The 24,486-nt window shown below is 38.8% G+C and overlaps 1 protein-coding gene, 1 non-coding gene and 1 pseudogene across 2 annotated transcripts in view; 2 read left to right on the top strand and 1 right to left on the bottom strand.

Annotated features, from left to right (window-relative positions):
- Positions 1-24,486, top strand: part of Chmp3 (charged multivesicular body protein 3) — a 68,382-nt gene that overhangs the window by 13,077 nt on the left and 30,819 nt on the right. Inside the window, exons 2-3 of the mRNA XM_020178373.2 lie at positions 6,094-6,154; positions 13,544-13,723. Coding sequence (XP_020033962.1) covers positions 6,094-6,154; positions 13,544-13,723 — 241 coding nt within the window. The remainder of the gene's footprint in view (positions 1-6,093; positions 6,155-13,543; positions 13,724-24,486) is intronic.
- On the top strand, positions 5,217-5,304 carry LOC141415216 (U6 spliceosomal RNA; annotated as a pseudogene).
- On the bottom strand, positions 22,564-22,671 carry LOC141415174 (U6 spliceosomal RNA). The gene has a single exon (XR_012440188.1). It is a non-coding gene; the product is annotated as a U6 spliceosomal RNA (small nuclear RNA).

The following is a 24,486-nucleotide window of genomic DNA, read 5'->3' as shown; positions in this document are numbered from 1 at the left end:
TCATGGCTCCCTGAGGCTCCTCAACACTCCTCCACATTGATGTTAAGAAGTGGAGCCTCACCATCTCTAGCAATAAAGAAAATGCAAATTAAAACCACACTAAGATTCCACCTCACCCCTGTTAGAATAGCCATCATTGGCAACACCAACAACAACAGGTGTTGTCGAGGATGCAGGGAAAAAGGAACCCTCTTACACTGTTGGTGGGAATGTAAACTAGTACAACCACTCTGGAAAAAAATTTGGAGGCTACTTAAAAAGCTAAACATTGATCTACCATTTGATCCAGCAATACCACTCTTGGGGATATACCCAAAAGACTGTGACACAGGTTACTCCTGAGGCACCTGCACACCCATGTTTATTGCAGCACTATTCACAATAGCCAAGTTATGGAAACAGCCAAGATGCCCCACTACTGACGAATGGATCAAGAAAATGTGGTACCTATACACAATGGAATTTTATGCAGCCATGAAGAAGAACGAAATGTTATCATTCACTGGTAAATGGATGGAATTGGAGAACATTCTGAGTGAGGTTAGCCTGGCCCAAAAACCAAAAATCATATGTTCTCCTTCATATGTGGACATTAGATCAAGGGCAAACACAGCAAGGGGATTGGACTTTGATCACATGATAAAAGCGAGAGCACACAAGGGAGGTGTGAGGATAGGTAAGACACCTAAAAAACTAGCTAGCATTTGTTGCCCTTAACGCAGAGAAACTAAAGCAGATACCTTAAAAGCAACTGAGGCCAATAGGAGAAGGGGACCAGGAACTAGAGAAAAGTTTAGATCAAAAAGAATTAACCTAGAAGGTAACACACATGCACAGGAAAGCAATGCGAGTCAACTCCCTGCATAGCTATCCTTATTCTCAACTAGCAAAAACCCTTGTTTCTTCCTATTATTGCTTATACTCTCTCTCCAACAAAATTAGAGATAAGGGCAAAATAGTTTCTGCTGGGTATTGGGGAGGTAGTGGGGAGAGGGGAGAAATGACCCAAACGTTGTATGCACATAAGAATTAACAAAAAAAAAAAAAAAAGAAGTGGAGCCTGGACAGGAGGCCCCAGAACCCATCAATCCGTAGGAGGTAGCACCCTGACTTCCACTTGGAGATGGGGGCCCTTAGACCTCCAGTGGTTACCTTTGCCGAGGGGGCAAAGCCCCAGTGGGGGCCAGGACTGTCTCCTGGGCGGTCTCTCTTTTGGGCATTCCCTACAGAAGTGCCCCCCTCTCCACAATGGTAGCAAGGTCGGGGATGTAGGCCCATGTTGGGTGGGGCACTCCCTGAGAGCTGCGATTAGGTCATGATGTTTTTTATCCTTTTTTCTCTTTTTATTGAGGTCTGGGTTATAGTATATAGATATGGCTAGTTGTATTAGTTGGTCCAGTGACTTTTCCCCTTTAGCCACAGACTTTTGAAGTTGAATATCCAGGGCTGACTGAATTAGAAATTTATCTTTCAGAAGAACCTCTCCCACCTGTGACTCTGGGTCCACTGTGGTATGCTTTTAGATAGCGTCCTTAAGACACTGTAGAAAAGTAAGGGGGTTTTCATTAGGGCCTTGTACTACAGTCACCTGGGAATAGTTTGGAGGTTTAACTTTGGCCCTTTTTAGCCCTTTTACTATAAGACGGATGAAGTGGCTCAATGCCATTCATCCCCCTCATCATTTTGATCCCAATGTGGATCTGCCAAGTGGACTACCTGTGCCCTCATGGGCATTGGCATATTTATTTTCTCATTTCCAGGTGCCATGGGTATTGGGGCTTGTTGTAGATGAAATCATCTCCAACCTGAGTGGCCTGGGCTAGGACCTATTGCTTTTCTAGTGAGGAAAGAGTCTGGTGCAGAAGAACTATGATATCCTTCCATGCCAATTCAAAAGTTTGCATCACAGAAATAAAGGCCTGGATATACTGATCTGCTGTGTCAGTATTGCCACCCAGATCCTTTTTAATCTCCCTTAGATCTGATAACTGGAAGGGGACATGGACTTCCCTCTTCCTACCACTGCCTGTTGAAGGGGGAAACATCCATTAGGAGGTTCTGAATATGGGGGTGGCTCAGAGGTGGGGCAGAGGGTGGAGCAGTGGGGACAGGGGCCTTCTCACTGGTAAGGAGCTTTTTTTGGTCCTCCTTCCCCATATTTATCCTGTGACTTACAAAGAACAGCCAGTGTTTGAGTATCTAGATAGTGATTATGGAGCCATTTTGCATGGTCCTGGAGATAAAAGCTGTATATAGGGGATTTCAGTACACTTTTCCTCCCTTTTACAAAAAAGGTCTAATTGGAGTGGAATACGGTGTTATAATTTAAGGAGCCCTCTGAAGGCCACTTCTCTTGGTCACACAAGGGATATTGGGGCCAGGCCTCAGTACAAAGAAAAATGAGGTTTTTTTTTTTTTTTTTTTAATTAGGGTCAAGGTCCTTCCAACATTTCAGTAGACAGGCCAGCAGAGACTGCTTGGGTACTGAGGCTGGAAGACTGGAGTTGGCAGGTCCCATCTAGAAAAACTTTGTCAGGCTCCCTTTGTTGGCATCCCCACTGGGGATTGACCTGATGAGAGCAGGCATCTCATGATTTCCTTCTGCCATCTGTGGCCAGTATTGAAGGAAATGCAGTGACTGGTCAGACTGCGTCCACACTTTCAACTCCGTGAAAACCTTGTATCACCAAAAGCAGGCAGCCAGTGGAAGTCTACCCCTTTAACAAAGAGATAAATCACCCAAGAAGTGCCTGTAGAGTTAGAGAAGGGTGCTCAGAGGGAGTCCTAGGGCAATCAGAGTGCCATAAAGGGACAACTGGTGTCACTATTTGGAGGAAACTTTTTTTTGTATTGGGGGGACTGTGGCTTGAACTCAGAGTTTCTTGTGAAAAGTTGCTTTATTGATTGATTAATTGATGGCAGTGCTGGGGTTTGAACTCAGGGCCTACGCTTTGAACCACTTTTTTTGTGAAGGTTTTTTTTTTTTGGCAGTACTGGGATTTGAACTCAGAGCCTCATACTTGCTAGGCAGGTACTCTACCACTTGAGCCACACTTCCAGCCCTGGAGGAAACTTTTTTAGGCTGAGGCTGAAGTATAGGAAGTTTTAAATGAGAGGTCCAGAGACCATAGCAACACCTACTTTTTTGGCTGTTCCTGGAAGGTTACATTAGCACTTCTTGGGGACCATAACTTTGGGACAGGAATTGACTCTAAGGGCTGGGTTGCTTGGGCTTGGGCATGGGGCTGAGCAAGGTGCTGCCATTCCCTGACCTCCTTCCCTCCCCACCCCCCCCCCCATACCTGGGATGAGCGACCTCCTCCGCCCAGGCCCGCTGCTGTGGCCTGCCACTCTTCCTTCCACATGTGTGCACGTTTGTTTTATCCCTCATCCTTTTCAGGGGGAGTGGTGATGAGTCGCAGTTCATTGCCGTGCATGGCCAGCAGTCCTGACTTTGTATGCAAGCTGGGCCCTTCCCATGGATTGGCTTAGCTGTGGCGGACATCACTGTTGCGCCTGGGGAGTCCGGTGGGATGTGCTGGTGTCCCTGTGTGCATGCGTTTTTCCCTCCTCCCCTTGTGTGGGTGGGGTTAGGGCGCATGTGGCAAGGCAGGAGGCTTGTGTCAGTCCTCCTGCTGGGTCCATCCCTGTGGCCTGTCACTTCTCCTCCTGTGTGCGCATGCGCATGCATACACGTTTGTTTCCCTTCTCATCTCTTTTTGGGGGAGTGGCAGTGGTGGCGGCTCTGGACAGCAGCTGGAACCTTTCCATGGATTGCGTTAGCTGTGGCAGGGGCTGGGTCTTGGGGGGAGGGTTTGAGCATGCCTTTGGCGCATGAGGCCCGCATTGGTCCTCACCCTGCTGGGTTTGCCACGACCCCCTCCCCCACTGTGGTTCCTTGTGGTGCCTGGCAGCCGACTCAAAACTTGGTGTGGACCAAGGGGCATGACAAAGTAGGTGTGGGAATAATTCAAGAAAGTCATAAGAAACTATGGTACAAGTTTTCCATGGGAGACCAGGGTCCCAGTAAGCACAGGGAGGGGAAGGTGGACAGAGACAAACAAGGTGGCAGGACCAGGGAGGGAGCCTGTGAGTAAAAGTATGTCTGCTGTTTCTGGCAGGGACAGAAGGGGAGACCTGACATTCTAGGTGAGGGAGGAGGAACAGAGCTGAGAGACATGACACTCTCTTGAGGAATTAAGGATTAGGTGTGATTTCAGGTTGCTCCCAAAGTGGTACTGGAACACTGTCAGCCACACAAAATCTCCACTCTCCGGTGGTTGCCTCTGGCAGAAGGGGGTACTGACAGGTGGGGGAAGAAGAAGAAGAATGCCAGGTGCTGAAACCAAACAGGCCTCCTCCAGCCTAGCATAAGGCATACTCAATCAACCCTGGGTTTGGTCTTGACTCATAAGGAGGGAGCAGAGAGCAGTGCCAGAGCTGGAATCGCCATGAGGCCAAAGTTGGCTAGGAGCTGTTGGTCTGATACTGTAATGGGAAAGTCCCCCAGGAAGGTGGGAACAGAGAGAGACTGGAGCAGCACAGGGAAGTCTGCTTTTTGGCTAGTTCTCAGCAGGGGGTTTCCTCCAGCAGGAGTATCCAGCAGGGTGCTGGAGGCTCACAGTCACACCTTAGGCAACTCTTGCTGGTTTGGTGCTCAGTTGTGCCAACCTTGGTCCAGCAGAGGTGTCCCTTTGTGGTTGCCAGAAATGTTGTGTGTTGATGTCAAGGGTTCTTGCCACAGGCCAAAGAATTGGCTTATGAGGCAGCAGACTGACTTGTGGGACAACAAGTTTGGCACACAAAGTAGGATTTATTAGAGAAAGGAAAAGGCTGCAGCTAGAGCAGTGCAGCAGAGCCTGAAAACCTGTGGCTCCTTGCTCAGGTGAAGGCTGGGGCTTTTTATGGATGCTTTAACTCTGAGTTAGGGTAAGGGTTAGGTGGTTTCTTTCCATTGGCTGTGGATTTGTGTGCGTGGGCTCTCTTTGATGAGATGGTCTGTTTGCCCCTTATGGGGGAAACAACCTCGAGAGTATTCTGTTTATCAGCCCCGTGGCAGATTTATGAGGCCATGTATCTCCTCCTCAGGATGCAGGGCTCATAGTGCTTTCCATGGGGGATGGGATATTGACTCATTCATCTGTCCTTGAGGTTTCCAGACCAACAACATCATTTATAAGGGGTGTAGGGTGGTCTCAGGTTTGAAAAAATTGTGAGTGCTCACTTTGGCAGCACATACACAAAAACTGAAACCATACAGAGAAGATTAGCATGGCCCCTGCTCATCAAGTGTTCCTTTTTTTAATTTTGCTGATGGGTGAAGAGGTTGGAAGTATTTTACATATACACATGTATATGTGTAGCAGCACAATGAAACCCACCAAACACTGTTTGAAAAGAGGGAGAGGGGAATGAAAACACAATGAAGTATTTAGTGTAAAGTTTACTTTTAACAATGAATCAGCTGAGAACTCAGGTTTTCCTTCAGTAGTTTTGAAAGTGAAGAATTGGAAGAAAATAGTTCATTTGCATAAGAATTTGATAATCATTAGAGTTATTTACTACTTTAACACCTACACCATTATTTCCACTTGGTGCTGTGTTTACTGCTTCAGAGGATTTTAGCTTGACAGGAAACTATAACATGATAATAAGAGATGTGGATTAGGGGAATATCTTTTGTAAAATGGAAAAATATTATCATTAATAGGGAGAAGGCAAAGGTGAATTCTTGTGACACAGGTAGAGTAGTTTTTGAAATGATTTTGTGTGAAAAATGAAAATCTGATTCCCTTAAAACTGTCTTAGCCCATGCATCTCTTGAAAATGTGTGTCTGTAGAGTATCATACTCCCTCTGAGGTCTTATATAAAGTGCTTCTTACTGTCTTCTTTCATCCAAGAATCTTTGAATAGCTTGGGACATCTATGCACCATGAATAAAAACTATAGAAGGAGGGGAAAATGAATTTGGCTCTGAAAGTCTCTTTTGGCTTTATTTTGGGTGTAAAATAAATGTAGAATTAATAACAAAATTGTTTCAAATTGTTTGAGCATTGACTTTTCTATAATTCCTTATCTAAAAATTTTTTCAGGTCAATGAATGGTCATTGAAGATAAGAAAGGAAATGAGAGTTGTTGACAGGCAGATAAGAGGTAAGTTGTCATTTTGTTTTTCTATGTTATACTTTCTTGGTTTATTTCACTTCAGTTCATAAAAATAAACTCCACACATCATAAGGCATGTATACTAAAATGTCTAGATGTCCTAATTATTTTGTGTTCTAATTCTATAGTCAGCATAAATAATAATGAATTAAAAAAAAACTTTGTATTTTTATAAGAGCAAAAAAACCCCTCTTGTTAGCTGTAAAGAAACATTTTTTATGGAGTTCATATTGAATAAACTGTGCATAAGTAAGGAATGCAATTCTGTTATCACTAATCTATTTGCATATTTTATTTGGTATAACTAAATTGAGAATAATATATTTCTAAACAAAATTTTTTGTGTACCACGTAAAATTATGATTTACAAAGGGATGGGAAAGTTTGAAACTAAGACTTTTTTAAAAGCACTTTCATGATTGCAAAAGGTGTCCGAGTATTACTACTAAACCATTGGAAGTGAGAATTCCATTTCCAGCAATGATAAAATAACTAGTTTGGGACTTGCACTTGTACTCCAATCATAAATAAAAGTTTGAACAAAGCAAGAAAGAATAACTGGACAGGAATCTATGAAACAGCTGTTCTTGATACTGGACAACTAGCAGTACAGAATTGTAATTACTGAAAAAAGAGAAATAGCCCCAATATGGCCCTGCTTTCTGTCTGGAGATACTTTCTGGAATGTAGCATATAGGAGAGGATTCCAAGAACAGAATGGTGCTCTGACTGTGTCAAAGACTCAGATCAGGGTTCAGGGAGGCTGAAATGTGTGATACACAGTATTGAAGAAGAGGGAAATACATAGAGAACGAACTCCAAATCCTTTGAGTCTTTGTCTGAATACTAATCTGTGCTTACTTAGAGTGAGATTTCAAGAGTCTGGACAAAGAACAATTACTGGAAACAGAACAACTACGAGGAAGTTTTAAGATGAACTATTTCCAGAGCTAACAAAGGGTTGAGATTTGGTTGAGTTCTGATCAAACATAGTGGGGAGATGTTCTTGAGCATCTGGGATGTAAATAGAGATTGCAGAGGGTTATTCCTTAATATAAGGCAAAGAACAAAGGCACAATAAGCACATATGAAGAGAGCTTAGAAACAAGTCTCGAAACTGGTCTGCAGATAATTTAACTGCATCCAAAATAAAGCTCAATGGTATTTAAAGGAAGACTACAACATTCAGATACCCAAAATGAGATGTTCTGAGTGGCCAGAATCTAATGAAAAAAGTGACTGGAAAAAGCAGGCAAATTTGACCCCTAATCAGTAGAAAAATTCGACAATAGAAATAGACCCTGAAGCAAACAGATGATTGAATGGGCAAACAAGGATTGGAAATATGTTGAGGAATTTGAAGGAAACCAAAAACATTATGAGGTAAGTAGAAGATGTGAAAAAGAACAAAACGGAACTTCTAGAAAGAAAGATGTGAAATGAAAACTTCACTGAATGGAGTTAACAACAGATTAGATACTACCAAAAATGAGATCAGTGAAATTGAAGATTGTAACACAAATGATCCAAATTGTACCAAGAAAGAAGGAAAGACAAAACCACTTCTGTGACCTATGCAACAATATCAAGTGTTATTCTTATTTTTATAATTTTTGTTTACGTGTGTGTGTATGTATATTTTTTTTGGCTGTACTGGGGTTTGAACTCAGGGCCTTGCAGTTGCTAGACAAACATTCTACACCTTGAGCCATGCCCCCAGCCCAATATCAAATGTTCTAGTGTGTATAATTTGAGTCTCAGAAAGATATGAGTCAGGAAGGGATCAGATGAAATGGTAGCTAAAAGTTTCCAAATATAGTAAGATGATAACTCTAAGCCCATAGAGCCAAGAAACTCATCCCCAAATTAGATAAATGCAGAAAAAGCTTTACCAAGGAACAACATGATCAAATTACTAAAGCAGAGAGAAAACCTCTGAAGAAAGGCACATTAAATACAGGAAACAGGAACTGGTTGTTTAGTGCCATAGTAGAGTGCTTGCCTAGCATTCCTAAGGCCCTGAGTTTGATTCCCCAGCACCACAAAATAAATACAAAAACAATAAGAATGACAAAAAAAAATCCCTATCAGAAACAATGTGTAGTAGAACATCTTATGGAAGAAAAATGTTATTCTAGAGTTCTGTGTCCAGTGAAAATAGCATTTAAAGGTAAAAATATGTCGAAACAAAAGCCAGATTTGTTGCCAATACAAGAAATGTTAAAAGGAAATTGTAGTCTGAAGGAAAATCACACCAAATACAAGTTGGATGTGCATAGAAATGCAGCATTCTAGAAATGGAAATGTGTAAATAAATGTAAATAATTTTTCTCCTTTTATTATTTCTTTTTAAAATTGTCTTTTTAAAGTAAAAATAATGTTGTATTGTGGCTTATAACATGCAGAAGTAAAATGTATGATGATTTTAGTACAGTTGATTAATGTCACCTTTAAAACCTATAAAATAGACACAACAGGATATCAGAAAGGAATTAAAACATTTTGATACAAACAGTTAAACACAAGAGAAGACATTAATGTACGAAATGATGGACAAAAAAAGCTATCAGGCAATAGGAAACAGGAAATAATTCCCCTTTTTATTGGTGGAATTGGATTTGAACTCACAGCTTCACAATTCCAAAATGGGCACTTTACTGTTTGAGCCACACCTCCAGTCCATTTTGCTCTTGTTATTTTGGAAATGGGGTCTCATACCTATTTGCCCGGGCTGCCCTCGAACTATAATTCTCCTGATCTCAACCTCCAAAGTTGTTAGGATTATAAGTGTGAGCCACTGGTGCTTGGCAGTTCCCTTCTTATTAGTAATTACCTTAAATGCAAATGAGTTAAACTCTTCAATCAAAAGGAAATACCAGAATGAATTAAAGAATATAATCTAACCATATCCTACCCACAAGAGACTCTTCTTAGATCCAAAGACACAAATGGTCTGAGAGTAAAAGAATGGAAAAAGATATTCCATGAAAGTAGTAACCAAGAAAATAAAGGTAGCTACACAAGTATCAGACAAAATAAAATTTAGATAGAAAAATTATATGCAAAAAGAGCATTATGAATTGATAAGCAGTTCAATACAGCAAGAAGATAGAACAACTACACACATTTATCCACTTAATGATACAGTGTTAAAATATATGAAGCAACAAGCTGGGCCTGGTGGTTTACACCTGTAATCCCAGCTGCTTGGGAGCAGGAGAGTTATTAGTTCAAGATAAGCCCAGAAAAAGGTAGTGGTGAGACCTGTGTCTCAAAAAGTAAAAAGGACTAGAGACATAGCTCAAGTGGTAGATCACTTGGCTAACAAGGACAAAGCCCTGGGTTCAGGTTCACTCAAAATAGAATTGAAGGGAGAAATAATGATATAATAATAGTTGGATACTTCAGTACCCCACTTAACTAATGGAGAAGGAAATACAGTACTTGAACAATGAAAGAAATTAACTAAATGTAATAGACATGTACAGAACATTGTACCCAACACCACCAGAATACATATTCTTCTTAAGTGTACATAGTACATCTCCAGAATAGACTGTATGTTAGGCAACAAATTAACTGTCATTTGATTTTTTTGTTGTTATTTTTATGGCAGGCTCTTGCTTTATAGTGTGAGCTGGATTGGAGCTCAAGATTCTCCTACTTCAGTCCTATTTCAGCTTCCTGAGTGCTGGGATTATAGGCATTTCACTACCCCTGGTTCCTCAATTGATTTTAAAAGATGTGTGATGCTTACACACACACACACACACACACACACACACACACTTTTTTTCTTGATGGTACTAGGGTTTAAACTCAGAATCCTGTACTTGCTAGGCAGATGCTCTACTACGTTAGCCATGCCTCAGTCCTTTTTGCTGTAGTTGTTTTTTGAATATGGTTTCACATTTATGCCCAGATTAGCCTGACTGGATCCTTCTATATATTTCCCATATAGCTGGAATGACAGGTATATACCACCATATCCAGTTTTTATTGGTTGAGATGGGGTCTTGAGCATTTTTTGCTTGGGTTGGCCTTGAACCACAATCCTCCCAATCTCCTCCAGAGTAGCTAGAATTGTAGGCATGAGCCACTGAGCATAGCAGAATGCTTAAATCTTATAACTTCTTTGACCACAGCCAGATGAAGTTAAAAGTAACAGAAGGAATACTGGACAATTCACAAATGTGTGGAAATTAAACAACACACTTTTAATCACTGGGTGAAAGAAGTTATCACAAGGAAAATTTTTCTATTTAGAGACAAGAAAAAGAATATGACATGCCAAAATATGCAGTGCAGTAAAGTCATTGCTCAGAGGAAAATTCATAACTGTTAATATTTGTTTAAAATGAAGAAAGAGGGCTGGGGGCATAGCTCAAGTGGTAGAGCACATGCATAGCAAGTACAAGACCCTGAGATCAAACTCCATTACCACCAAAATAAGGGGGGAGGTCACAAATCATCAATCTAACTTCACAACTTAAGGAACTGGAAAAAGAACAACAAACTCAACCCAGAGCTAGAAAAATAAAGAAAATAATAAAGATTAGGTCAGAGGGAAACAAAATGGAGAATAAAAAAACTGAAGAGAAAATCAGCAAACCAATGTTAATTCATTGAAAAGATCAACAAAATTAGACTATTAGCTGGATTGACTACCATAAAAGAGTGAAAAAGACTCAGATTACAAAATCAAAAGGGAAAATGGATTCATTACTACTGATTTCTATTGAAATAAAAAGTATTATACACAGTTGTACACCAACAAATTGGGCAAAATGGACAAACTCCTAGAAACATAAAACCTACCAAAATTGAAATATGAAAAAATAGAAAATCTGTATAGACTTGTGACTAGTGGGGAGATTGAATTAAAAGTCTCTTAAAACAAAACAAAGCAAAACCCTTGACCCGATGGCTTCACTGATGAATTCTACTAATTATTTTAAAAGGAGTTAATACCAGTCCTTTTTGAACTTTAGACTTACTAACTCATTCTAGGAGTCAGCATTGCCTTGACTAAAAGGTAGTAACACTACAAGAAAACCACTGACTGATACCCATTGTGAACATTGATGCAAAAATCCTCAACAAAATACAAGAAATCAAATTCAGCAACATGCCCAAGGGACCCTTCTACACCATGGCAATGTGAGATTTATCTTAGAATGCAAGGATGATTCAACATACATAAATTGGTCAGTGTAATATATCTCATTAAACAGAATAGGGGAAGGAATTACATGATCATTTCAGTTAATGGAGAAAAAGTGTTTCACAGAATTTAACACTTTATGATAAAAAAAAAAAACCTCAACAAAGTAGGAATAGAAGGAAATTACTTCAACATACTGAGCCAAATTTGAAAAATCTGTAGGACGTACCATACTCAATGGGGAAAGACTGAAAGCTTTTCCTCTAAGTTCAGAAACACAGTTAAGGATGCCTGCTTTTACCACTTCTTTTTAATAGATACTGGAAGTCCTAGCTAGAGCAATTAAGCAAGAAAAAGAAATAAAAGTCACCTAAATTGGAAAGGAAAAGTGAAATTATCTGTTTATAGATGATATGATCATATACGTGTAAAGCCCTAAAAACGCCACAAAAACTCTTAGAAGTAATAAATTTGGTAAAGAAGTATCAGGATATAAAACCAACACAAATATCTATTGCATTTTATTCACTAACAGTGAACATTGTGAATTCCATTTACAGTTGCATTAAAAAGAATAAAATACTTAGGAATTAACCAAGGAGGTGTGAAAGACTTGTACAGTGAAAATTAGAAAACATTCTTGAAATGTATTGCAGACATAGATAGATAGCTCATGTTCATGAACTGAAATACTTGATATTGTTACGATGTCGATACTCCCCAGATGGTTTACAGAGTCAGTGCAATTATTTTGAAAATCCTGTTGACTTTTTTGTCTTTTTTCAGAAATAGAAACACTTACTCTAAAATTCACCTGAAATCTTAAGGGACTCTGAGTAGCAAAACAAAAGTGTTGGGGAGGATGTGGTGAATTGGAAACCTTGTACACTGTTAGGAAGAATAGAAAATGATGTAGCTACTGTGGAAAAGAGTGTAGCTGTTCCTCAGGAAATTAAATATAGTTACTATATGATCCAACAATGCCACTTTTGGATATAGACACAAAATCAAGGGCAGGAGCCATGCACTGGTGGCTCACACCTACAATTCTAGCTACTGAGAGGGGCAGAGATCAGGATGATCATGGTTTGAAGTCAGCCCTGGGCAAATAGTTCACGAGACCCTATCTTGAAAAAACCCATCACAAAAAAGGACTGATGGAGTGACTCAAGCTGTAAGAGCCAGGCAGGTGCCCAGCAAGAAAGCCCTGAGTACAAACCCCAGTGCTGCAAAAAAAAAAAAAAAAAAAAAAAAAAGAGGACAGGATCTTAAAGAGATAATCATGTATACATATTCATAATATCATTATTCATGACAGCTGAAGGTTGGGAACAACCTAAGTGTCCGTTAACAGATAAATAAGTAAATCAGCAAATCGTGTTAGGTACATACAATGCGATATTACTGAGCCTTAAAAGGGAAGAAAATTCTGCCACATACTCCAGCATGGGTGAAACTTGAGGACATTATGCTAAATGAAATGAGCCAAACAGAAAAAGACAAATACGGTACTATTTCTCTTACATGAGGTACTAGAGTAGTCAGAGTCATAGACACAAAGTAGAATTGTTGAAAGGTGCTGGGAAGAATGGAGAATGGTCAGTTCTAAAGATGGGTGGTAGTGATGGTTGTACAGCAGTGTGAGTGAACTTAAGACTACTGAATTGTACATGTAACAGTGGTTAAGATGGAAATTTTTGTTACATGTATTTTGTGTGGTTCTGGGGATTGAACCCATATCACAGTTTCTTAAATTGAAAAAATTCTGATTATAAAGTATATAAAAATACAGCCATGCTTTACCTCTAGCTGCCGCTGGTATAATACTTTCAGTATGCTCTGGTTTCCCATAAGCTGCAGGCTTTCATAAACCATTAATGACTGTATAGAGATTATACTCACATAATCATGAGAATGCACCTATTGATTAGAGCAAGCTCCGGAATACATTCATAGTATGTTTGCAGGTACCAATAAGTGTTAGAATGGGCTCACCAAAGCTTTTAGTTTTGTCAGGTGTAATAACATACTTCTTTCATACTGTTAAAATACCTTACTGTTGTTTCTGGAAAAAATAAGTACCCCCACATTATTTTTATTTCATTTATATCCTCCAATATGTTTTTGTATCGAATACATACATTTAGCGCACAGGTTTGTGTGCTAGCAAGCTTGATTCACTCTTGAGTTTTGGTGTTCCGTTCTAAATTTAGATATCCAAAGAGAAGAAGAGAAAGTGAAACGATCTGTGAAGGATGCTGCCAAGAAGGGCCAGAAGGATGTCTGTGTGGTCCTGGCCAAGGAGATGATCAGGTCAAGGAAGGCTGTGAGCAAGTTGTATGCATCCAAAGCACACATGAATTCCGTGCTCATGGGGATGAAGAACCAGCTGGGTAAAGCTGCAGTTACCTTAATAGTCAACCATATGCCGGTGCTGCCACTCATAGTGTCAACACAGATTTTCTTAAATAAAAAGAACAGGTTCAAATCTGGTTTTTATTTTTTACCTTGTATAATTTACCTTGTATAATTATTACTATTATTTTAATCATTTTCTTTTGCCACATGTTTTTGAAATGATAAAATCTACACATAAGTCTGCTTTGTTTAGAAGTTAAAATGTATTGCACAATGTTGTTGGGGAAGGAGGACTGAGCTGTGGGAGTAAAAGGCTGCCTGTGTGTGGAGGGTGAGGAAAAGAGTTTCCTTGCTGTGTCCAGAGTCCTGAGCAGCCCAGGCAAAGTTTTACAAGAAGCTTTGGCTTTCACCCTCCTCTTTTTTTTTTTTGCCTTACCTTTCCTTAATTCTTCCTCACATCTTAGGAATCAGCAGGCCAGATAATACACGTGAGCTATCAATTTTAGATGACTCTTAGAAACACAAAGTATGTAAAACAAAATCAACATTATCTCATTTTCTTTCACTATCCAGTATAATTTTCGTAGCTTTTTCCAGTATCTTATCTTCAGCTCAGTGACAGCTTAAGTTGTAGGCTAAATTTTACATTGGTTTCTTTTCTTAGTTTTTATTAAGTTAGGAATCTTAACTCAAAATTGCTGTTTTTTTGTATGGTACCAAGTGACTATCAGATGTTTAAGTTGAACAAAGGAGAGATTTTTCACCAAAGAATATTTTCAGCTCTCCTCCAGATACTTTGTTATAAATACATTTCCCTCAAAATTATTAGAAGACTCAGTGTTTCGATTTAGAGGGTGATATCAAATGAGTTCCTAGTTCATTATTTTATTATATTTTTTCATATGAAGGTATTTCCTCATGTCAACATTTTTTATAACGTACAACAACATTTTAACATTTGGATGTGGATTTTAAGTATGCCTAATAGTGAAGGTGTCATCAGTATCTTAGAATATTAAATAAATAATCGTGAGTTAGAAAAGAGTAAAAAAAAATTACAAGCTGTGTCTGGTGGCATACGTTTGTAATCCCAACACTTGGGAGCACAACACAGGAGAATTCAAGGCCACCTTGGCTAGATAGTGAGACTCTGTCTCAAACCGTCCCTCCCAAAAAATGACAAACTCTTTGTATCACATCTTAAAAATTCCATCAGAATTATTTTAACTTTTAAAAATTTGTTATTTCAGCACTAAAGTGACAAAATTAGGCTAAAGAGCCTCACATACTTCATATGTTTCCTAGAAATGCCTGTAGGTCAAGCTGAGTATTCAGGGCCATGAAGAAAAAGTTTAATGTTACCTGTTATTTTGAAATCAAAGTAAGTGCTCCTGACATAGCCCACTTTTAAAGTTTCATATTTATTCCCATTTTCCTGAAACATGCTGAAAAGATGATGATAAGCTTATTTTAAAATTTTTCACTATTTTCTTTACCAAATAAACATCTGAATGTATACTGCTTATATTGCTCCATAAATAAAAGCCGTGGTGCACAGCTTCTTTCTTCCCTAATAGTAGAGATAAAAGTATAGAGGATGATATAATAAGTGCCTTCATATATACTATCTGGATTATGCAATTTAACATTGATTTTTTAATATTTTGCCTCTTTTTTTTTTTTGGCAGTACTGAGGTTTGAACTCAGCATTTTACCACTTGAGCTGTGTCCCCAGACCTTTTTCACTTTAGTTATTTTTCATGTGTTTGTCTGGGGTTGACTCCGTACTGAAATCTTCCTACCTATGCCTCCAGTGTAGCTGGGATTACAGATGTGCATGACCACACCTGGCTTACTTGTTGAGATGGGGAGTCTCACTAACTTTTTGCCCAGCTGGCCTTGAACTGCGATTTTTCTGATCTCTGTTTCTCAAGTAGTTGAGAATATAGGCATGAGCCACTGTGCCTGGCTGTCTAATTTACATTATAAAAAGTAAAACATAACCACTAAGGTTGAAGCTCTTCCCCTCTTCTTATTAGCATACATTAAGTATACAAAATAATGAGTTTCATTATGACATCAGGCATATACATAATTTCATTTACATATAACGTACTTTGATCATTTTCACCCCTTACCCACTTTTCTCCTTTCTGCTGGTTCCTTCCTCTATCCAGATAGTCCCCCTTCCACTTTCATATCTGCCTGCTTGCCTGCCTTCCTCCGTCTCCCTTCTCTTCCCTTCCATTCCTTTCCCTCCTCTCCCCCCAATTCCCCTCTCCTCCCCTTTCCTTTGTCTTTTCTTTCCCCTCTTCCCTCTTTCTGGGATTTCCTTTCCAGCAGGGTCTCATTATGTAGCACAGACTGGCCTCAGCCACACCTCCAGCCCATTTTTCTCTGGTTCCTGTGGAGAACTATTTGCCTGGCCTGGCCTGGCCTCAAACCTTGATCCTCCTGATCTCAGCCTCCAAGTTGCTAGACTACAGGCATGAGCCACTGGCACCCAGCCCATTTTGTCAATTCTTGCTGCCATTTCTTAGGCTATTGGTGTCCTGTTCACAAAGTTACTACCTATGCCTGTAGTTTGAAGGGTTTTCCGTTATTCTCTAGTAATTTCAGTTTCATGTCTTACATTAAAGTTTTTGATCTGCTTGAATTGATTTTTATGCAGGATGAGAAATGTAGTTTCATGTGGCTATCCAGTTTTCCCAGCATCATTTGTAGAGGAGTCTGTCTTATCTCCAGTGTATGTTTTTTAGTATCTTGGTTGGGAATCAGATGGCTGTAGCTGCATAGGTTTATTTCTGGGTTGGTCCTCTGTTCTCTTCCATTGGTCTACAGGTCAGTTTTTGAACCATTTGCCCTGGCACTTCTGCGCTGTAGTATAATTTGCAGGCAGTAATACCTCCACTATTACTCTTTGTGCTTAGGATTTCTTCCATATGAATTGTATAATTGTTTTTCCTGGTTCTGTGAAGAATATCATTGGAATTTTGATGAAGATAGCTTTGAATCTGTAGATTACTTTGGTAATATGGGCATTTTCACAATATTTGTTCTGCTAATCCAGGAACATGGGAGGTCTTTCTATCTTCAGTGTCTACTTTGATTTCTTTTTTCAGAGTTTTATAGTTTTCATTGTGGATGTGTTTCACCTCCTTGGATTTGGTTGATTCCTAGGTTTTTTGTTTTTTATTTATTTGAGGCTATTTTGAATGAGATTTATGTCCTTATTTCTTTCTCAGCTGTTTTTTCAGGGCATATATTAAACTACTGATTTTTATATATTGATTTTATATCCTTGTGTGTTCCTGAAATTGTTTACCAGATCTAAGAGTTTTCTGGTGGAGTCTTTAGTATCTCTTAAGTATAGGATCATATCATCTGCAAATATGGAAAAATTTGACTTCTTCCTATCCTATCTGTACCCCCTTTACCTTATTGCTTATTCTTGCCTTATTGCTGTGGCTAAGAATTCAAGCACTATATTAAGAATAGAGTATAGACACCCTTGATCATTCCTTATTGTAAAGGAAATGCTTTCAGATACCGTCCCACCCCCCCGCATTGAGTATAATGTTGGCTACAGGTTTGTTGTACATGGCCTCTATTATGCTGAGGTATGACATTTCTGATCCTATATTTTTAGAGTGTTGGTCATGAAGGGATATCTGCATGTGTTGATACTCTGATTTTTGTCCTATTTATGCACTGAATTATGTTTACTGATTTGTGTATATTGAACCATCTTTGCATTCCTAGAATAAAATGAACTCAATCATGGTGTATGATCTTGTTAATGTGTCATTGAATTGGATGTGCAAGTATTTTATTGGTTTTTGCATCTGTGTTCATCAGGGAAACTAGTGCATGTTTTTTTGGTTTATTTATTTATTTATTCATTTATTCATATGTGCATACATTGTCTGTCTGTGTCCCTCCCCCCACCCCCACATGGTTTTGTTTTGTTTTTGTGGTACTGGGGTTTGAAGTCAGGGCCTACACCTTGAGCCACTCCACCAGCCCTTTTTATGGTGATGGGTTTTTTTCAAGATAGGGTCTCATGAACTGTTTGTTCAGGCTGGCTTTGAACCTCTATCCTCCTGATCTCTGCCTCTTGAGTAGTTAGGATTACAGGCATGAGCCACTAGTGCCTGGCTAGTTTTTCTTTTTTTATTTTATCCTTACCTAGTTTTGGGATCAGTTTAATATTGGCTTCATAGAATGAGTTTGGAAGCATTTTTTACTTGTTATTTATCTGTTTAGATTGTTTATATCCTCATGGTTTGATTATGGTGGGTCATATGTATCTAGAAATTTTTGTCTTCTAGATTTTCCAATTTATTGGAATATAAATTTTCAAAATATCACCTAATCCAAACCTCTGGATTTCAATGGCATCTGTTGTAATATTTCCTTTTTCACATCTAATTTTATTGATTTGGGTCTTCTGTCTCTTTGTTAATTTGGTTAAGAGTTTAGTTAATCTTGTTTATCTTTTCAATGAACCAACTTTTTGTTTCATTGATTCTCTTTGTATTTTTCTTTTAGACTGCAATTCATTAGATTCTCTCCTGATCTTTATTATTTTTTTCCATCTACTAATTTTGGGCTTGGCTTGTTATTTACTTGAGGTCTTTCTGATTTTTTTTTTCAAATACTGGGAATTGAACCCATGCTAGGTAAACTCTCTACCACTTCAGCCATGCCCTCAGCTCTTTTGTTGTCTATTTTGTTTTTGAGATAGTGTCTCACTGTGTTTTACCCAAGCTGGCCTCAAACTTGCAGTCCTCCTGCTTTTACCTTCTGAGTATCTGGGATTACGGGTGTATACCACCTTGCCTGACTCTCCCTGATGATAGCTACCTAGCTAGCTAGCTAGATTTAAAAAATATATATAATGATTCATAGCTACAGACTTTCCTCATAGAACTGCCTTTGCTTTCTCCCAAAGGGTCTGGTAAGTTGTCTTTTCACTTTCATTTGATTCTAAGAATTTTTAAATTTTACCCCTGATTTCTTCAATAATCTACTAATCTTCCAAAAATGTGTTCAGTCTTCGTTCATTTGTATAGTTTATTATTGTTTTTCTTTCTAGTTTTAATTCATTATGATCCAGTAGGATCCAAGAAAGTATTTCCTTTTTTTCTTCCTATTTCTTTTTTGTATTTAAGACTTGTTCTGTGGCCTTTTAAAATGTGATCTGTTTTGTAGAATGTCCCATGGGCTTTTGAGGAGTCCCTATATTCCACAGCTGTTCTATGTAATATTCTGTAGTTGTCTGTTAAATCAATTTGATCTATGGTGCAAAGTTTCTGTTGATTTTTTTTGGGGGGGGTGGTATCTGGGGTTTGGATGATCTGTTGACAAGAGTAGGATATTGAAGTCACCCATTATTATTGTATCTGGCCTTTTTGTCCCTGTATGTCTAGCAATGTTTTATAAAATTAGGGGCACCAACATTTGGTGCATATATATTTACAATCATTATATCTTCTTGATGGATTATTTCCTGTTTAATGTATAGTGACCTTCATAATCCTTCTGACTAATTTTAGCTTGAAGTCTGCTTTGTCAATATGAGTATAGCTACCCCTCTGCTTGCATTTGTATTCCGTACTTGGACTATCATTTTCCATCCTTTCACTTTCAGTCTCTGTGTCTCTTGGCCTGTGCAGGGTGTTTCTGGCAACAGTTGAATCAATCTCTCTCTCTCTCTCTCTCTCTCTCTCTCTTTCTGTCTTTCTCTCTCTCATCCATTCAGCCATCTGTGTCTTTTAATTGGAGCATTAACACTATTTACATTTAGGTCTATTATTGAAATGTTTATACCAGTTTCTTCCTCTTCATCTTAGAGGTTTGCTGGTTTGCAGAGCTAATAATGATTGATTCTTTCCCTAACTCATGATTTTGTATATCTTTCTTCCTCTTCTGTGTATAATATCCCTTTAAGTATCCTCTGCAATGCAGGCACAGTGGTCACAGATTGATTTAATTTATCATGGGAGGTCTTTATTCCTTCTTTGATTTTAAAGAATAACTTTGCTGGATATAGTAATCTTTTGCTTCAGTGTTTGAAACACATGAGTCCATATTCTCCTAAGTCTTAGGGCTTCTGCTGAGAGGTCTCTTGCTATTCTGATAGGTTTTACTTTGTAAGCAACTTGCTGTTTCTCCCCTGCAGCTTTCACTATTCTGTGTTCTGAACTCCTAGCATTTTTACTACAATATGACATGGAAGGTTCTTTTTTGGTCATGTCTATTTGGGGTTATAATGCCCCCTGTACTTGGGTGTCCATTTGTTTTCTTAGATTTGGGAAATTTTTTGTTGTAATTTTATTAAGTTTTCTGTGCTTTTTGTACCTGTTTCCTCTTTTATAGGTTTGGTCTCTTAATTATGTCCCAGAGATCTAGAATATTTTGGTCACAATTGCTTTTTACTATTATTATTATTATTCTTTACTGCTACCTGAATGTAATAATTCCTCAACTTTGTCTTCAATCCCTAATAATTCTTTCTTCAGCCTGGTCTAGTCTATTGGTGATGTTTTCCACTGAGTTTTAAATTCAGTTTATTGAGCTGTTCATTTCTGAGATTTCCTTATAGTCTTTTTTCAGAATCACTGTCTCTGCTGAATTTCTCATCAAAGTTGTTGAATTTCTTATTCAGATTGTTGAATTTACTGTCCAGGTCTTGAATTGACTATTTTATTTCATTCATCTGCTTATTTGAATCCTCTTCAAGGTCATTAATTATTTTTCAAACTAACCATTTGAATCCTTTGTCTTTTCATCCATTTCATTGTCTTTTCATTTAGTTACCAAAGAGTAAGGAGTTTCTAGTGGAATCATTTTGCCTTGCTTTTTCATATTTCTTGTTTCTATGTTCTGATTTGTGCTTATGTTGACAAGAGTATTTCTTCCTATTTCATGTGGAGGTCTTAGTGAGCAGCCTTCTCTTAAGAGCTCAATCCCCAGTACCACTGAAAAGACAAATCCTGTAACAGCAACAACACAAAGCAAACCAGATAGAGAAATACAATAAAAATCAATTAAAAATAAGTATTGCACAAGCTAACCATAGGAAAGAAAATGACAAAAATAATGTAGACTAAACTATGTGTAAAAGTAATAGCAAAAGAAACAAATAAAGGAGGGAGTAGGGAAAGAGAAAAGAGAAGGTAGGTTAAATAAATGGCAGAAGGAAAAAGGAAGTGAATATGAGGAAGAGAAAAAACTAAGAGATTAGAAATCTGATTTCAAAATAAATAAATATATAAATAAAATTAGATAATAAGAGGAATAAAAAATAAAAGATTTTTAAAAATAAAGTGAGAATAATATTAAAATATGTAGTCGAAAGATACATATATATGTGTGTAGAAAGGTATAAATATATATGTGTATACAAACACATACAGACATACACATATATATGACACAAAGAATTGGAGAAGCTTCTTTCCAGGTCCTCTAATACTGTAGTCTTCCAGGTCTGGGGGACAGAGGGTTATAACTGGAGTCTATGATACTTCCTCTCTATTCCTATAGTTTGGTTGGTTCTCAACATGGTGAAGGCTGGGCCAGTCAAGAGCATGTTGTCAGCGTTAGGGTTGCATTCACTTTAGAAGTTTCTCTTCTTTGCATTCAAGGAGCCTCTGTTGGCCCAATCTTTGCAGTCCGGGGACTGGTCAAGGAGGCTCCTCAGTTTGTGCACCAGGGCTGACAAACATCTGAGTTGAGGGAGTGTCCCCCAGTTGGAGAGTTAGGGAAGCAAACAGAGCACTGAGTTTTGCTCTAGAGGGGGAGAACCAAGGGAATCAGGCACTCTGCCTGATGGTCTCAGCCCTTTCAGACCCCACCCAGCTGTAAACCACCTTTCTGGAGGGAAGAGGCTGAGGCAGGGAGGCAGCTCTCAAGGCTAAGTAATCCTCTTGCCACAGGCTTAGAGCTCTCAGTCTCTGCATTAATCCATGGGTGATGGGGCTAGCTTCTTGCTTCACAGCTGGGGGCCACTGGCCTGAGCTCCTCGATTTCCCTCCTGCCTAAACTTCTCCCTCTCCATGACTGCCTATCCTGGCCATCTCCCACCTACCCAGGGTGTCACTCGCTCCCTGACTTGTAATCAGTCCTTGTTTTCAGGTCCCCAGGATAGCTGAGTCTCAAACAATAGACTCCCTCTCAAGATGGTGCCTGGCTATAGCACCCTGAGGTCTGGGGAGTGATACTGATTTCTTCTCCATTGCTGGCCTGCCATTCAGGAGGAATCACTGTCAGACCAAATCCCCACACTGTGGGAAAGAACTAAAGCTTTTAAGAACTATATGTTTCTCCAGTGGCTAGGACTGCCAGTCTTTTGTCACTAGGGCTGCATGGCTTACCTTATGACTGTGGCCTTAGCTCCCTGCCAATGATCTCCGCATGCCACCCCCAGCTTGTTAAAGCTGTGGTCTGCTTCCTCCTTTTTTCTGTGTCATTTTTCTGTTTATCCATGCTTTTTAGCTTTCCTGATTCCTGATGATCTTCCTCTTTCTCTCCTGGAGTATAGTCTGTCCTTTGATACCCTGACTCTTCTCATTCATGGAGTCACAGGAGGAAACTTCTAATCCACTGTCTTCAAAGCTCTTGTTTACTTTTTTTTTTTTTTACCCCAGTACTGGGGAGTTAATACAGGTACTCATGCTTGATAGGCAAACACTTTACCACCCTGTGCTCCCAGTAATTTTTTTTTTTTGAGGGTCTTGCTTACTTTGCCTGGAGTAGTGATCCCTCTGTCTTTGCTTCCCAAGTAGTTGGGATTACATATGCGTACCACCATGCCCAGCTTCAAAGCTCATACAAAGTTTATAAATTCACTTTTCTTCTTTTTTTGTTTAAAAAATACAGCATGCTCAATGAATTTACATGTCATCCTTGTGCAGGGACCATGCTAATCTTCTCTGTATCATTCCAGTGTTAGTATATGTGATGCCAAAGTGAGCATTAATCAGTTCATTTTAACTACTAGGTAGTATTCCATCATTTGGATGTATCATGTTTTTCTTTTCTCCTTTGATAGTCACTTAGTCTTTTTATTTTTTGCTATGTGTAAAGATTTAAGACCATTGTATACTCAGAAGCAGAATTACTAGGTAAAAATGTCCAAGTGGGCTTAGATTTTGCTGGAATCACAAACTTGCTCTCCAAAGAGGTTTCACTAACTTGTATCCCACCAACAGTTGATAAAAGTTCTTTTTTCCACAGCTTTTCAACAGCTCTTGATTGTGTCAGATTTTTTAGGTTTTGAGAAATGTTACATTGTAATGATACTTCTCTTGAGCACTCTCTTCTATTCATCCTTTGTTGTGTACTGATTTCAAAATACCTTTTCAAGCTGTTGTAATCATTACAAATTAATTTAACTGGGAAAATGTCTTTTCTCATGCCATGCACTTTTAGTGATAAACATTAATGCTCCCATAACAACTTACCATGTTTTTTTTTTCAAGTGTGGTGTGTGTGTGTGCGCGCACACATTCCTGTGTACTCTGGATCATGTTATAATTGATTTCATGAGATTTCAACCCCCTTATGCATTTTTGTTTATGAAGTTTTGGTGCCAGATTTAATCATGGCAGCGTAATGCGCAAGATCAGAGTCCAACTTACCGTATAAATGGCATTGCCAAGTGAGTCCCATGGGATTTAATAATTTTCAGCAGTGTTAATAGAAAAGTAGGAAAGGAGTCTCAGACACACTCAAAGATGAGGGATTCTCCAGGATTTTACCCACAACATCATGATATTTTAAGAGTGTTTTAGCTTCAGCAGTGTATCACAGGAAATTTATGTTATTCATGTAACTTTTTTTGATTTTGAAGTTTTTTATGTTTAATTTTGCTCGTTTTCATTTTATAGTTGCACAGCTTTATAAGCATCAGAAATTTTTACCGTTTGATAATAGGAGCTGTTCCCTCCTGAGGAGGAAGTCAGCAAATCATGGCATGTTCAAGTGTTGGCATGGTACTCAGCAGTGGGAAGACCTCCTGATGCAGTATTTTATAAGAAAGCAAGTCATGGAACTTTATATATGGAATGATGTCACTGAAAATAAATAGAGTATGTGTTTGTGCAAGGGTATAAATAAATGATAAGTGGATAAACATAGGTCTGAAAAGAAGAATTTACTCTGATTCTAATCTGTACTTCTGTACTGTTTGACTTCTCCTGAGTTGTTTTCTTTTCAATTTCTTGTGGTAACATTTAAGCATATGCAAAAGTAGAGTGAGTAGTCTGATCAATCCCAGGGTGTCTCTCTCGGCTTAGTAGTGGTCAGTTCTTGCTTTATTATATCCCCACCTAGCTCCTAGTTCCCTGGGGGAATCTAAGACTGCATAAAGGTTCATCTGTAAATATTTCTGCGTGGACTTCTGTCCTTCTGCTCTCAGTGGCCCTGCACGTGGGAACTTGGGTCTCTGGTCTTGGATGCATGCATGTGCATTTGCTTTCCACTGTGTTTTCTGCCCTGAAGGCAAATGGCTGTAGTCAGTTGTTGGGTTTCCCAAACTGATCCTTTAATTTTCTTAATCTTCCTATTTTCCATTTTGAGGGTAATAGTAGGTACCTTTCTTCAAGGGTGGTCGCGGGCTTACTTCATTGCCTGGCACATGGTAATTGCTAATATGTGGGTTCCAAATATTGCCATCATTAATTTTGCCTTTGTGTTCTCCCTTCTAAGAAAGTCCCTCAACTTTATTTTCCATTTCTTCTCTTGAATTCTTTATTTTGGCTACCTTAACTTCCAGGAAAAATTTCTTTGA

Source organism: Castor canadensis, chromosome 12, assembly GCF_047511655.1.
Source record: "Castor canadensis chromosome 12, mCasCan1.hap1v2, whole genome shotgun sequence".
Taxonomy (NCBI): domain Eukaryota; kingdom Metazoa; phylum Chordata; class Mammalia; order Rodentia; family Castoridae; genus Castor; species Castor canadensis.
Note: the sequence above shows the minus strand (reverse complement) of the source record. Positions and strands in the feature narration are given on the sequence as shown.